The 15,189-nt window shown below is 40.0% G+C and overlaps 4 protein-coding genes across 4 annotated transcripts; all 4 read left to right on the top strand.

Moving 5' to 3' along the window:
* Window positions 1–40: 40 nt before the first annotated feature.
* Window positions 41–2,332, top strand: LOC110117054 (glutamate receptor ionotropic, kainate glr-3-like). Its single transcript, XM_020852989.2, has 2 exons — window positions 41–1,460; window positions 1,534–2,332. Exons 1-2 carry the CDS (start codon window positions 410–412, stop codon window positions 2,319–2,321), a joined length of 1,839 nt encoding a protein of 612 aa, XP_020708648.2. The 5' UTR covers window positions 41–409; the 3' UTR covers window positions 2,322–2,332.
* A 1,007-nt stretch (window positions 2,333–3,339) lies between these two features.
* On the top strand, window positions 3,340–5,473 carry LOC110117055. Its single transcript, XM_020852990.2, has 4 exons — window positions 3,340–4,350; window positions 4,460–4,528; window positions 4,644–4,733; window positions 4,812–5,473. Exons 1-4 carry the CDS (start codon window positions 3,340–3,342, stop codon window positions 4,878–4,880), a joined length of 1,239 nt encoding a protein of 412 aa, XP_020708649.2. The 3' UTR covers window positions 4,881–5,473.
* On the top strand, window positions 5,318–6,553 carry LOC105687019 (general odorant-binding protein 56d-like). The gene is made up of 6 exons (XM_012402328.3): window positions 5,318–5,477; window positions 5,554–5,629; window positions 5,691–5,779; window positions 5,970–6,072; window positions 6,242–6,306; window positions 6,425–6,553. The coding sequence occupies exons 1-6, from the start codon at window positions 5,418–5,420 to the stop codon at window positions 6,440–6,442; spliced, it is 411 nt and encodes a 136-aa protein (XP_012257751.2). The 5' UTR covers window positions 5,318–5,417; the 3' UTR covers window positions 6,443–6,553.
* Window positions 6,554–7,005: 452 nt separating this feature from the next.
* On the top strand, window positions 7,006–12,566 carry LOC105687208 (nodal modulator 3). Its single transcript, XM_012402661.3, has 14 exons — window positions 7,006–7,187; window positions 7,298–7,397; window positions 7,464–7,592; window positions 7,715–7,881; window positions 7,958–8,111; window positions 8,331–8,733; window positions 8,837–9,113; window positions 9,204–9,385; window positions 9,483–9,930; window positions 10,039–10,231; window positions 10,337–10,482; window positions 10,581–10,704; window positions 10,846–11,208; window positions 11,282–12,566. Exons 1-14 carry the CDS (start codon window positions 7,042–7,044, stop codon window positions 11,984–11,986), a joined length of 3,537 nt encoding a protein of 1,178 aa, XP_012258084.2. The 5' UTR covers window positions 7,006–7,041; the 3' UTR covers window positions 11,987–12,566.
* The last annotated feature ends 2,623 nt before the right edge of the window (window positions 12,567–15,189 follow it).

Raw genomic sequence — 15,189 nt, 5'->3', positions numbered from 1 at the left:
GGGTGCAAGAGTTGAAATTTGCGACGTTCGTGTTCGTAAAATGAAAGGAGTAAAAATTAGGCGTTACAACGTGTAAAACCGAAAATGACATGTACCTACGGATAGGATTTTTCATAAAATAATTGTTAGCATGACATGAGACTATACAGATGAGTCAGCCGATATCGATTCGGTTTACTTTGCGCCGCCGAGATGCATTTTCAGATGTTATCAAAACCGTAAATATCGATTGTGGGTGTTACGAGTTCGCATACAGAGAGAATTTAAACCGATCTATTTCCGGTAGAGCATTCATTAAGCGTTCCATTTACGGTTGATATCAGCTGAGATTTTTCAATCGCTAGCCGGTAGATTCTCGAGCCACACGAGTCCGAGTTACTGGCGGTATACGGGCGAACAAAATATCGCTATGACTTTCTCGAAGGTCAACGCCATCGTGATCATTGTTGTCTCCTACCGACTCGGAGTAATCGGGGCAAATATGGTGAAGGAAATCGACGCGAACGGCGATTACGAAGCTGAAAACATACTGACGGAATTCATGATCGATTTGAAGAAGTTCACGATAGACAAATGCGATTACCAGGACGTTGTCGTTCTGAGCAACCACCGGTGGCACATTCAGACGACCGTCGGATTAACGGAGGGGATTCCACGTATCATCGGAAGTCCAGCAGACGTTGAGATTCCGAAATCGTTGTGCATCGCTACTTTGTTCGTCGACGGTGTCGAGGACTTTGAACTGGAGTCGATCTTCGCTAAACTCAGCCCAATTTCCAAGAACAGTCTTTGGCTGATCTCGATGAGGCAAAACACGAGCAGAGACGTGATAGCCGTACGGCTACGATGGGCGCTGAACATGAAACTTCGAAACGTCAAGTACGTCGTGCTCTCCGGTCGTTACGGAATCACGCAGATCTACATGAAAAGTTATTCCGATAACTGCACCTATGAAATTAAGGTGGTCAGCTCGTGGGAACCGGGAAAGGAATTCACGGTTAACCCCGACGACCTTGAGTCGCACCTCGTATCGCCTACGATCGGCCGAGGATGTCCCGGTCGAGTCAGCGTCGCCATTGCACCGGAATTACTGAGGGGTCCGGAGAAGCATTTGATCCAGACAATCGCGGATGATTTGAACTTTGTCCCGGTGATAAAGAACCCTCCCGGTGCAAAGGAATTCTGGATAGCTCCTAACGGCACGTTGTTCGGCGTCGTCGGAGAGGTCAGCAGAGAAGTAGCCGAATTCGGTATCGGTCAACTTCGAGCGACCTTGACGAGGGCGAGGTTCGTTGATTTCACAACGGCCTACAAGACCGAACGTATGGTATGGAGCGTTCCGTTGAGGGTGGAAGTCGACATAGTACATTCGGAATTTTCGCCTTTCATCTGGTTTCTGATATTCCTATCGCTCTTTCTGTACCTGATGCTGGCCTCGCTCGTCTCAAAATCAAGCTCGGGTAAGCGACCATATTCCCGTTCTCGAAAACTCTGAATAATCTCTTTCATTGATTCGGCGAAATTCCCGCACAGGCAAATACCGCCTGGTAACGAACACTTGCGACGTCATTTCCATGACCTTGAATTACACGGTCGTCTATCGGGCCGCCTGGACGACCTGGCCTCTGTTATTCCTGCTTTACTTGATGTACGCCCGAATCATCTCAACGGCCTACTCGACTTCCCTCGCCTCCATTCTGACAACGACGCTTCCGCAGCCCGCGGTCGTCGAGGAGGTCGAAATATTCACTTCGGATCTACGTGTCGCAGGGTCAATTTCTACCCACGGTATGTTGTTCGAAGATACAGGTCCGAACAGCAGCGCGTTCGAGCTGGAGCTGCTGAAACGTTCCGAAGTGATACCTACGACCGAAGAAGCTCTCGAGCGAATTACCCTAGGCGACAAGCTCGCCTACTTGCAAGAAGTCTCGGACATCGACCGTGTCAAAATGGAATTTCTTATGAAGAATAAACCGTTGCTTTTCGGCCAGATATCGACCATACTGACCGCGTACAGCTCTTCGATCGCGTTTCCCAAAGGGTCGACCGTCGTCGAGCGCATCAATGCACTCGTACTGAGACTTTCCCAATCCGGCATACTGCAGTTCTGGGACAGCGAAGATTCGCCGGTTTTGCGCTCGGGCGAAAACATCATTTCAGAAGCGGAACAAGATTCGTTGCTTCACACCTTACGATCCGTATTTTTCCTCTACTTGTACTGCCTGGTACCGACTGTCCTGATTTTCATCGGAGAATCGATCGTCTTTCACCTTAAGATCGATCAACGGTTACGTTTTTGGTTCGCCAGGAATGGATGGTAATATACCGAAACCGGATCCCCGATGGTTTTCCGGTGTTCGTTTCACCGGTAAATCTGAACGAAACTCAACAACCCCCGATCGTCGATCACTTTTCGTCGTACTCGAGATTTCGCAAAAGGAAATAAAAAAGATAAATCGATACTCAACTTTGTTTCGCAAAGGTCCAGTCGAATGAGAAGTTAATTTTTTGTCAAATGGAAAACGCACACGGATAAAAGAGAGCTGAGAAAAGTGCTTCCATATATCTAATCGATAACGAGATATGGCGACTGTTTTACATAGCGAGTACCGCGTACGCGGTAAATATTGCTGTTATTCTTTCGAATGATACGACGTGCAGTACCTACTTTCAATTTGTTAACGGAAAACTGCGCCGTCGAAACACCGTTAAACAATTTAAATAATCGATGAGCCCATTCGAGGAACACTACTTTTATCGCTTATTCTTTTTTCTCCCGCTACTCGTTCGTTCGGACACACATGACTTTTCAGTCCAGGCTCAAAATAACGATGAAATATTCTCGCCGAGTTTACGAATGTGACCTTTATACTCCTGAGCAATAAACAATGATTCTACGCTTCCGGATGATATTTTATTTATTCGTTGAGATCAACGCTTCACTTTTCAAGAAAAAGAAAATTGAAAAAAAATGCCAATGAAATTGGAAACGAAAACCTTTCAGTCTCCTGTAGCGAACTTTTTCCCCAAGACGATCGGGAAATGTCATTTCGAATTGATGAACGAATGATTTTTTTGGAAAGCAGACGGTATCGTTATAATTATTCACGTGACCTGACACGTCCATATCGTTGTCATAGATTACCTGAGTGGTGCAATATTAACGATCGAGAAATTTTTATAGCTCATCATGAAAAGGACCCCTAAGTGCACCGATCAATTTTTTACCTCCCGGGTATTTCAGTGTCACTTCAATTGTAACCGAAGAAAGTTCACCCATTCGCGCAGTGCCGATTATCGCAACGCCATTTTTTCATTTCAACGATTTAAAAGAACGCCATGAAACATATTTTTGGAGGTCCAAATTTTTTTAAATACTCGAAGCAGATTGTCTACTATTGTATAAAAATTGTTGGCCTCGCACCGTTTGAATTCAGGGAAAATAGATTTCATCGACCCGATTGGTTCGGTTCACTTTATCCTTTTTCGATTATCGCCGGTGGCTTTTTCGCGCTGTTCGAACACCTTAAGGTCACACGTACCGGAGATTTCAGTGTTCAGATGAGACGTATTCTCAATATTTTCTCAAGTATCTTACCAACCGTTCTGAATATCTTGTTTTTTTCAATTCTACGAGATAAATTCATCAGTCTTCTGAACGATTTATGTGAATTCAACCGGGCTATTGAGATCGCCGGTATCACAGAAGACAACGAGAAGTATTTTAAAAATATAATCTCCTTCGCTACGCCAATTATCGCTGTGCATTCAATGATACATGCTATTGTACTCCCATTGAACCCCCGTCCGTCAGTTTTTGCTGCCGTCGGATATTTTGTCGATCAGACGATTACTTTGATTACAATACTGATGTTCACAAACACGATGATCTTGATGAAAAACCGTTTCAAACTGATAAACGAGAAATTGTACGACATCCTAAAATCGCCTCGTTGTCAGAAGACTAGCAGAATCTCGAACGTCGAACTGGGGCGACTTTACCCGTCGGAAATCAGACGAAATTTCACGTTTAATGCGAGCGGTGTTTCGTACTCCAAACATATTCGTACAATCGGAGGTCTCCATTGCGATCTTCACGATCTACAAATTCGAGCAGTGGATTTACTTTCCCTCCCGATTTCTCTGATTTCTATGAAAATGATTAACAATATCGCGTTTGCCATCTACAATTCATTTTTCATATTTACAAATTGGAATACGATTATGGAACGCAAAAATTTGACCAACAATTGGTTGTACGTTATGGTGTTGCGACCGCAGATTTACGCCGTAATCGACATTTTTGAGCTGATCAGCATCGTTTATGCCTCCGTGAAGACGAATAGGGAGGTAAAGTTGGCTAGATCCACTTTGAAAACGCCTCAACAATTTCAAAATTAAATTTCCCGTTTCGGGAACGTTTTTAAAATTGTCAATTCCTCGATGATTTTCTTTCCAGGCTAACGCCACGAAAACTATCCTGATCGAATCGTGGACGAATGAAAATTTGCCGGAATCGGAGAAGGAGGTAAAAAATTCAGTGATAAAAATTTTATCCGTCGACATCAGGCTCCGCGGTTACGCGTTTTGAAATGAAAAAATTTCCAAAATTTCAAAATAAAGTGCGACGTTGACCGTTTCAGATCTTGATGTTTTCCATGCAGCTTCTGGGCAATGACCACTCTGTATCTCTCTTTCGTTTCATTGCTATGGATTATTCGTTCATTTACAAGGTGAGGCTCTGATGTACACCCATGAGAAAATCGTTGAATTTCATCATATCTCTCATATTTGTTTAAATTTGTCCACAGGTATTAACCAGCCTTATAGCGTACGTGATCTTGATGATACAACTTGCCGAGGGGTCGCAAAAGGGTTGAATACTCATATTGTGCTAATCGTAAAGTGCATTCCTAGGTGGATAATATTTGTGGTATAATTAATCCCGTTTAACCTTTTTCGAAGAGTTGTTAGTTATAAATCGATATGGATTTACTCTAGGGTACGACATTATGCAATCTGAAAATTTGTTTACCGCACTAATTCTGTCGATAATTTGAGTGGAAATAAAAAATAAAAAAACAGTATAACAACTGGTTGGTGCCCATCAATGTTTTCCTTGGAACTTAATTAAAATCGTTCCTACAATTATTTCATCGCACGCAGATATGACGCAGCAAGGACCTACGAGGAATGCAAAGATCACGCGATTCGAACCAATAATTACTATGCGTGATGTATCGATACGATTTTTTCTCAGATACTTGTGCCCGACTTTGACCTCGAACTTGTATAACGATAAAATCGGAGTTTCCATTCCTATATAAAGGAACGGGTGTTCGAACATAGATAAGTTCAGAAGGCGTTTTGAATCGTCTCAGTAAATATTCAGTGCAATAATCGTTAACGCAATCAGAATGAAAGTCCTCGCTTTTCTGCTCATTTTGGCGTGCTGCGCTGCAACGATTCACGGAAGAGTAAGTTTTCGAGGAACGTTACACCATGATTTCATAAATCGAATCGTTTTAATGATGTTATACGTGATAATCGCAGGCGGTTCCCGAAGCCTTGGCGCTTCTGACTAAAGGGCTGCATCAAGAATGCGCGAAGGAGACCAAAGTTTCGGAAGGTATAACGAGCTCAGTTTGATTCTCCAGAACCTGCACTAATTTAATTTTTCTACCTTTCAGATATCCTCACTAAAGGAAAGACCGGGGAATTTACCGAAGTGCCCGAGTTCAAGTGCTACTTGAAATGTCTACTGGAAAAGTTAAACTTTGTAAGAAATTATTTTCCCCACTTCGTTCGTCCAGATTTTTTTTACTTGAGATTTTTTATTCCAAAATTTTCCAATTAACGAAAAATCAACTGAATAGATTGAAAATTGGCAATCTGTAATCGGCGTGGAAAACCCCACGCATAGTTAATGTTTTGTGATGTTTTAAAACAACCTATTCACCGCTTTCCAGATTTCTGAAGATAACGTGGTAAATTACGATGGAATGATATCGATACTTCCACCGGACTTCGTGGAACCTGGCACTAAAATGATCAACGACTGTAGGGCGACTAGTGAGTATGACGAATTTGAAGAATTCTTGCACTTTTTTACTTAAATATTCGGAGAGCTGATCGGATCTGAGAGCCCCAAGATAAAAATGCCGATCAAGTCCGACGAGGATCGCGCAAATTTTTCCAAATTTTAGTTTGGTATTGATCAGATATTTTTGGCTTTTTTCAGCCGGAACCGACGGTTGTGACTTAGCTTGGAACTTGAATAGCTGCCTGTACAAATCAAATCCAAAGGTAACAAGAACTTTGTAAAATCAAGCGATCTATACGTATACTTTGACGTGTTACCGCACAAAATCATCGTTGTTTAACTATTCGCACGCTGAGGAACTAATTTAAAAATTATTTGTAGGAATACTTCCTGCTGTAAAGACAACGAGATGACATCGATATGATAAAATAGTATTGTAGCTGCGTATGGCGGAGAAATTATTACTCACGACGTTGTAAAATGATTTCAATAAACGAGATTTAGAATTGATGTTGATGATGTTGATTTATTTTTATAGTCTTATAATTTCTGCGATTTTCCGATACCCCTTTAGATTTTTTCCATTTTCGGTCCAAAATTTGAGTGAATTTTAAAATCAATTGCAGGATACTTTCGCAACATATCATATTTTTCGACCTCAGGAACACGAATCCGTTGAATTAATTGAGTTGAATTAATTTCATCGAGATATCTCAATTTTTATGCTTCGAAAAGCAACAAAATAGTGATAACTCGACGGTTTCCATAGGTAGATTAATTTGATTGGCAGATTTGAATTATTGTGTTTGGATTATAAATCGGAGAACGTTCATAGAACAAAATGGACTTTTTACATCCAAGTTTGAAATTGAAAAAATCAAAGGCCACATGATCGAAATTTCATTCAAGAATGCCAACCATGTGACAGCCATAGCGACAAACGTGTACGCTATATCAGTAGTATCAGTGTACTCGATGAGTACGTGGTGGTAGTTAAAATGAGTCCCCGCCGTACAGGTTTGCTCATTTTGTTATTTAATTTATATTTATTTGTGACAGAAATTGTCGCTGAAGACATTCTAGGATGCGGGGGATTCGTTAAAAGTCATGCTGACATCGACTTCGCCAAAGTTCATATAAAACTGTAAGTCGAAGTTCGAGCAAAGGTTATGATTTGGTTAATGACATGGCATATCGGTGGCCAACAATATTAATGGATTGAAAATCATTGTGGCAATTATTTCATAAAATTAGATATACCAAGGCTGGAAGTTTGAAGGATGAAACCGAGTGCGCTCCAAATAATGGATACTACTTCTTACCTCTTTACGATAAAGGAGAATATGTTCTCAAAGTGAGTTGGTTTGCACAAGACATAACTTACATCACTTGCAGAATGATAACAATATTGAAATTGTAGATCGAACCCCCCAGAGGATGGAGTTTTGAACCCACTGAATTCAATATGAATGTTGACGGAGTCACCGATTTATGCAGCCTAGGCAAAGACATTAACTTCACCTTCAAAGGCTTTGGGATAACAGGAAAAGTATGCCAATATGGGTCAAGTTTTCTTGCTTGCCGCTTTAACTAGCCGCACGGTTGCCAAAAGACTCATTTGTCTTTTTTCGTCTTCCTTTGCTCTTCACTGATTGCATATATTTTAATCAGGTTACAAGTGATGGCTCTCATTCTGGGCCTAAAGGAGTTACCGTTTCATTATTTACGGAGAAGAACAGTGAATCTCCTGTGGACACAACAGTCACTGCTGATGGAGGCACATTTTACTTCACTCCGATCCAACCTGGCAAATATATTCTACTCGCTTCACATCCTCAGTGAGTTCTGAGTTTGGCACGAGTTTGCCCATAATCAAAAATTTGCACCCACTTCTAATAATTATGTATGTTTAAGATGGCTGATTGAAAAATCCAAAGTTGATGTTACTGTCAGAGAAGGAAACACTGAATTGCCTGACAATAGTTTAGTCGTTGCTGGCTATGATGTTAGTGGACGAGTTACTAGCGAGGATGAGCCGATGAATGGGGTCTCATTCATTTTGTTTGGGGTATATCTTACAATTAAACAAACAACTAAATGTGAACTTGAGTGCACGAAATAGGTCGAATCCTTCTGTTTAACTCCTTTTTACACCTTCAAAAAACTGGCTTTGTAACTTTCCAACACTTAACTATTCCTACACCTAATTCTTAAATAACTCGTTACCTAATCATGTGGTTATGGGCTATGAATAGTGATAATAACATGACTTGAAATCCAATAACAGAATGGAAAGGCCCGAAACTGTGCGACTACGCCAATCAAGGGATTTGAGGCTAAAAGACCATTGTGTCATGTTCTCTCTGACAAAAATGGACGATTTACTTTTCCTTCTCTATCATCTGGTGAATACAGTATTGTGCCACATTATGCCGGAGCTCAGACAAAATTCGATGTCCAGCCAACCGAGTTGGCATTTAAAGTCAACTATGAGAGTGTAATCCTCTCTCAGGAATTCAAGATAACTGGTTTCACAATAAGTGGAATTGTCTTTGCCTCAACACAAGGTGGTGGCTTGAGTGGAGCCAAAATTTATCTGAACAAAAAACACGTTGCTACTGCTAACAAGGAGGGTTATTACAGAGTTGATAACATGAAAGCTGGGCAGTATGTTTTCGAAGTCGAAGCTGGTAACTAAATCCTGATATTTAAGCTTTACTTTGTCAGTGTGCATTAACTATAACTAGAATATGTTCATTACTCAACTGAATTTGTCATGATTTCTCGATATAGACCTAGTACAGTTTGAAGAAAAGGTGGTCAAAATATCACCGAATTCTCCAGAATTACCTTCAGTAGCACCTTCCGCCTATAAAGTTTGTGGAACAGTCACGCTTTCCAGTAAAGGAACATTGCACCATCGCAAGGTTGCTGTGCAAAAAGTTGCTTCTACATTCCATGATGAAATTCAAACTAATCCCAAGACAGGAGAATTTTGCTCATATCTCGGCCCAGGCAAATATCAATTCAGCGTTTCTGTAACTAACGAAGAAAGCTCAAAAGGCTTGCAGTAAGTCCACATCGGGGCTCAATGATCTAAATTGGTGACATAATCACATGACTTTGATCATTCAATCTTTCGGTGTATGTTTTTTTACAGATTCTACCCGCTTCAATATGAAGTTGATGTTTCCACTGAGCCCATAAGTAATATTAAATTCCTGCAACTAAAAGCAACACTTGTAGGGAAAGTTCAGTGTTTGAGAAATACCGACTGTAGTCAAGCATCTGTTACTCTAAAAGTACTCGATGGCGCAACTGTAAAGACAGTGCAGACTAAAGGTGAGATTATGCACAGTCCTTCCCCTCCCAATCAAAGTAGGTTCACGTCTGTTAGAATTAGAATAAAATTATACTCAACGATTCTGTTGAATCTCAGGTGGAATATACAAATTTTCGGACGTCCTACCTGGTCATTACGAAGTACTCATAGACACGGATGTCTTCTGTTGGGAAAGTTCTAGCCACAAGATTTCAGTAACCTCAGAACATGCGGAGGTGCCGCAGTTCAAACAAACTGGATTCTCTATAACTTTTATTTCTTCTCACGACACCGCCGTCGAGTTCGCCGATCCAAAGAGTTCTGAAAAAATCACCTTGACCCTACCCAAAGGAAGCACTAGGCATTGCGCCTCTACACCTGGTGAATACCAGTTTGTACCAAAAAGCTGTCACGTTTATGCAAGATCTGCCTATACTTGGGATACAAGTAGCTTGTCGCCAGTGATATTATCGTCGACTGAACATAGTCACAAAGGAAGCATCATCAGCTCGGACGTTGTTAACGGGCTGAAGGTGCAAATCGAGGGCACTGGAGATCCTACAATGTAAGCTAGATCGTCGAGATATCGTACCTATGACCTTTCATGTCCCATAGAAACGTGATGATGGTCCTCATAGAAATCAATTACATTTGATCTCTTAAATTTTTACAGCTTGGGCCCTTTGAAACCAGTAAAAGAAGGGGATTTATATAAATACGAATTCGAATTCAATGCAAATACTGACAATGAATACGTCATCACACCTCTATCAGATATCCTCCTGTTTACTCCATCATCTACCATGGTGCTTGGTGAAAACGATTGTAAGGATGACGTTGCAGTATTTACTGGTGACATGGGAAAAGTATGATTTATTCAATATAAACAGAAAATAGGACTAATTTCAAAACAATGAACAGCTAAATGCATTTCAAACGTGTCATTAAAACGAATCGAAAACTTTCAACAGATTGTAAGCGGCAGCATTGTTCCTTCACTCGAAGGAGTGAAGATCCAAATCTTTGGCAAAGACAAAAGTGCACCAGTGCAAACGCTGGTAACTCAAAAGGATGGCTTATACAGAGTTGGCCCCCTTGGAGGAAAAGTTGATTATAGGTGACTGCCCAACTCCCCCGATAATTGAATAAAAAAATCCACCGATGTTAGTTTATGCAGAATGATCAATTTACATAAACTCGTTATTGCATTTTCAGCGTGACTGCTGAAAAAGATGGATATGTCATTACTGGCCCTGATGCAAGTGGAAAATTTACAGCACATAAACTAGCTGAGGTGATTGTGAGCGTTTCAGATCAGGCTAACAACGCACCATTGCAGGTAAATCTTATTCTATTTCCCCAATCTCATAAATTGTTGACGTCAGTATTGCCTCCCGAATAACGCAACAGACTCAGACGTTGTTATTCTGAAATGGGTGCATAGTTATTATTCAATCTGAAACCAGTAATTTATTTTCAGGGTGTACTCTTGTCCCTTTCCGGCGGACAGAGTTATCGTAAGAATAGTGTAACCGGTGAAGAGGGCCAGTTAATTTTCAACTCTCTATCTCCCGGCGAATACTACCTACGCCCCATGATGAAAGAATATCGATTCGACCCACCGTCAAAAATGATCAATGTAGCGGAAGGTGCTACGGTTAAAGTTGAATTATCTGGTAATCGAGTCGCGTTTAGCGCATACGGAATCGTAACTTCACTGAATGGGGAACCAGAACAAGGTTTATTGGTCGAAGCTGTCGGGCAGACAGATTGTGCCTCTTTTCAGGAAGAAGCAACAACTGAGGAGAACGGAAACTTCCGCATCAGGGGTCTTCAACCTTCTGTGAGTAATTTATTCATCGCTTCCAGCATGAAAATCTGAAAGCCCTTGCTGAATAAACGTCTTTGTTTTACAGTGTATCTATGCGATTCGTCTGAAACCTAATACAGATGCAAACGCTCATATACAGAGGGCAACCCCAAGCTCTGTCGCGGTTCAAGCTACCGAAGACATACATGGCATACGCCTCATCGCCTTCCATCCTATCTCACGAACTGACCTATCTGTTCACATTGAAGCTGCTCATCCCGAACATTATCGAACTTTGAAAGTGAAACTCTGCAGAGAAGACATGCCTGATTCGCCCATTCTTGTCTCGAAATTAGACAGCCAACACACTTCGAAAATTGGTAGTAGTTACAACTCAGGATTTCTAATTCATTTCCCACCATTGCAAGCGGACAACCGAAAGTATTTTGTTCAATTGGAATCATCACTGTCACAAACGTCACACAAGTACAAAACTGTTCCAATATATTTCGAGGCGAACTCGTCTTTCAAGCACATCAAGTTGTTCTTTAATGCTGAGAGAAAAGTCGACCAGGGTGACGTCAATCAAACATCAGTTGTGGCATTGCCTCTAATTATGCTGGTAGCGCTGGCATTTTTGAACCGAGAAAAGTTATGGAGTTACCTGACAACGTTGGTTGAAAAGTGGACCAAACCAGTACCGACCTCTAGATCACCGGTTCAGACCATTCCCATCGATCCTGGTGTAGATATCATTGTTGAGCAGATAATGAACATAAATAAACGAAAAGTGAAACCACGAAAATTATAACTCAAATGTTAGTGATGCCAATTCGCGAAAGTTGAACAATTTGAACAAATAATACATGTATATATCCATAATTCTATGTATGCAATGCAAAGTGCATTTCAGCTCTGGTCCAATGATAACTGACCAACATCATAAACATTTGTTGCATCTTTTTTTAAGATGAGCCATAATTAATCAAGTTTTGGAAATCTTCCTATTCCCTAATTCGCTGACCGAGACATACTGTTCTCGCAGAGATATATTGTTTTTTCATCTTGGAAGTAGGAGTGGTCTATTGAATACTCAACTCATTCCTGACATTCAAAATACTGGAGGGATAAATTTAGACATCCAGTGAGACCAACTTGAATAACTAATTAAACAACAGTCAGAGATAATATCTAGACTTTAGAAGTCCAACATTGAAAATTAAATGTACGATAAAAATGAATTGTAAATTATTGCTCACGATGCAGCGAGCGTAGTATATCAACTGCGTCAAACGTGTGAGGAAAATTCGAATACGTATTTTATCACCCAGTATTTACACGATTGTAACTGTCTCCTCATAATTAGCGTAAAATATACATACGATTCCATAGTTTGTCATATAATGACTACCCCATCCGTATCCATAGCGTCCTGGAATTCCAATACATCGATCCTAGTTATCGATTGCCAACTTTTGGCCAGCCTGGATCATTAGATATCTACGAGTAAGTAAAGAGGGATGTACAACATAAAGATATCGAATGGTAGAAATGAATTGTCACAATTAACATGGATTCTCTGTTTTGTTTTCTAGAAAAATACATCTTTTGTAAACATCTGAAGATTAAATAATATAGGAAAGAAAACATAGTTATTTTTTGTCGAGCGAGCCATGAACAATAAGGGTAATTCCGAATCTGTAATGAATAAGCATTGTTCAGTTACGAATAAATGAAAATTCAGTTTCTACAATAAAAATTACAATCACAAAATGACAATAAAATTCGTAGGAGCAGAGTATTTACAATCATGAGAAACACCTGAAATGACGCGTTTCCAAACCACCTTAAATGAGGTAGCGTCCTCGGCTCGTTTCGATTTTTTTTCCAAGTGGAACGATCGCCGTTAGGCCCTATTCAAACCACTGTTGTTGGCCCTCCCTCATGGACCAGTCTGGTGGGATGAAACCTGCGGAGATATGAGAGATAGAAACAAGAGAAAAATAAATATTTTTTGAGACGGTAAAATATTAATTCTAGACATAGAAATTGCATCGTGAATCACATGGAAATAAATTATGGGTTCGATACAAATAAAAAGTAGGATACGTGATATAAATATAAAACAAAACTTGCACATGACAACACACATGATGACAAACAACATGAACATCCATAAGACATGGTACCACGTCAAACATGAAATATAAAACAAGAAACACGAAACATAGGTATATGAAACAGAACAGACAAATACATAATCATCATCAATATTATCAGTCATCTTATTATCAAAAATCATTATCTAAAATAGAAAATAGAATCAAGTCATAAAAAATTGGTTTTTCAATGGTATGACTCCTGAAAAGAGAAAAAGCATTTGTCAATCAACTCATGAAACGAGAAATCTGGAACATAGAAACAAGTGATCAACCTATTATTATCATATTAGATGAAATTTTTGCAAACAAAAGATACAATTGTCAATTCATTTATGAAACATAAATTCTGAAACATATGAACAAGTAATCAACACATCATTATTGTATGAGATAAAATTTCTGCAAAGAGAAAAAACAGGCGATGTTAAATAAAATAAATGTAGCTGCAGAAATGTAAAAATCAGAATCCGCGCTTGAAGACGTAATTTTCTTACTCCTGGAACAGAAATTTAGAATGTTGCTCAAGTTTTTACTGACAATGAGTTTATGAAATAAACACTACAAGGAAATTTTCCGAATTCGGACATTACGTTACGAAGTATGTGAAATGCTGATTGCTGCAACATAAAATGAATTGCATTAGTAGTCAAAGTCTGCCTATGAAAAAAAATCTGATTAGTAACCAAACGGCGGAGAATCTGGAAGAATCTCGAGAGTTGTCCAAGGGGTTTGAATTCCTGAAATCAAAAAGCAAACTGCATATTAGTAGCCAGAGACAGCCTGTGAACAACATCTGATTAGCAATAAAACTGAGGAGAATCTGGAAGAACGGTTGAGAGTTGTCCAGGAGTTTGAATTCCTGAAATCAGAAAGCAGACTGCATATTAGTAGCCAGAGACAGCCTGTGAACAACATCTGATTAGTAACGAAATTGAGGAGAATCTGGAAGAACGGTTGAGAGTTGTCCAGGAGTTTGAATTCCTGAAATCAGAAAGCAGACTGCATATTAGTAGCCAGGGACAGCCTGTGAACAACATCTGATTAGCAATAAAACTAAAGACTAAAACCTAACATCTGTAAGAAAATTTTGATTAGTAATCAAACTGAAAATAAAAATTAATCATTAGGACCTGCAAGAAAATTTATTAATGTTAACGATAAGGAAATATTAATCTGAAAGGTAAAATTTTGGTTAGCTTCTTACAAATAATCCCGTGGAAATCAAGTACCACGCACAAAAAGGTGCGATGGTACTTGGTTCCTTACAATTTTTCGGCTTTTGGGTTTAAAACGCATGAAGCGTTGCAATGCATGTTTTAAGCGCCAATTCCGCGCGCATACGAGCAGCGGCGACGGAACTGGGGTTTTTATTTCACTTCAAATTCCTGAAAGAAAATCTCTAAAGTCAAGTTTTCAGAGCGCCTTGCAAGATGGCAAGTCACGCTCGTTATTGTTTTAAAAATAACAAATAACATGGGATTCCTTGTCCGCGCGCTGTATACCCGCGCGAGCAGCGTCAGACTTGGAGTATTTCTGCTCATAAGAATCGAAGAAACGCAATTTTTAATCGCCCTCTTCTATTCAAATTTGCAGAAGGGAAGGAGAGGAGAGAGGTTTTACAAAGAATTTGTGGCGTGGCGGTCGGCGGTCCTCTTCGACGCGAAGTCTTCGAGCTCAACGTCCACCCCACTTCCATGCACCACGGCTGGTACGGAGAGCAGGGTGGACGTATTTTGCCTATTCCAAGTGACCACAAATATTACAGGAAAGTAGAAAAAATTAATTTAATTGGTGTGCTTGGATTTGTAAAGTATTGAAATAGGAATAATCTATCAGATTTAAAAAAAAAAAG

The sequence above is a fragment of the Athalia rosae genome, chromosome 1, assembly GCF_917208135.1.
Source record: "Athalia rosae chromosome 1, iyAthRosa1.1, whole genome shotgun sequence".
In the NCBI taxonomy this organism is placed as follows: domain Eukaryota; kingdom Metazoa; phylum Arthropoda; class Insecta; order Hymenoptera; family Athaliidae; genus Athalia; species Athalia rosae.
This window is presented reverse-complemented; position numbering and strand designations above follow the sequence as displayed.

Coding starts and splice junctions, on each gene's coding strand:
- LOC110117054 (XM_020852989.2), top strand. CDS start 410: ATGACTTTCTCGAAGGTCAACGCCATCGTGATCATTGTTGTCTCCTAC. Junction 1,461..1,533: donor CGTCTCAAAATCAAGCTCGG/GTAAGCGACCAT, acceptor ATTCCCGCACAG/GCAAATACCGCCTGGTAACG.
- LOC110117055 (XM_020852990.2), top strand. CDS start 3,340: ATGAAACATATTTTTGGAGGTCCAAATTTTTTTAAATACTCGAAGCAG. Junction 4,351..4,459: donor CCGTGAAGACGAATAGGGAG/GTAAAGTTGGCT, acceptor TTTTCTTTCCAG/GCTAACGCCACGAAAACTAT. Junction 4,529..4,643: donor TGCCGGAATCGGAGAAGGAG/GTAAAAAATTCA, acceptor TGACCGTTTCAG/ATCTTGATGTTTTCCATGCA.
- LOC105687019 (XM_012402328.3), top strand. CDS start 5,418: ATGAAAGTCCTCGCTTTTCTGCTCATTTTGGCGTGCTGCGCTGCAACG. Junction 5,630..5,690: donor GGAGACCAAAGTTTCGGAAG/GTATAACGAGCT, acceptor TCTACCTTTCAG/ATATCCTCACTAAAGGAAAG. Junction 6,073..6,241: donor CAACGACTGTAGGGCGACTA/GTGAGTATGACG, acceptor GGCTTTTTTCAG/CCGGAACCGACGGTTGTGAC.
- LOC105687208 (XM_012402661.3), top strand. CDS start 7,042: ATGAGTCCCCGCCGTACAGGTTTGCTCATTTTGTTATTTAATTTATAT. Junction 9,931..10,038: donor GGCACTGGAGATCCTACAAT/GTAAGCTAGATC, acceptor AAATTTTTACAG/CTTGGGCCCTTTGAAACCAG. Junction 11,209..11,281: donor TCAGGGGTCTTCAACCTTCT/GTGAGTAATTTA, acceptor TTTGTTTTACAG/TGTATCTATGCGATTCGTCT.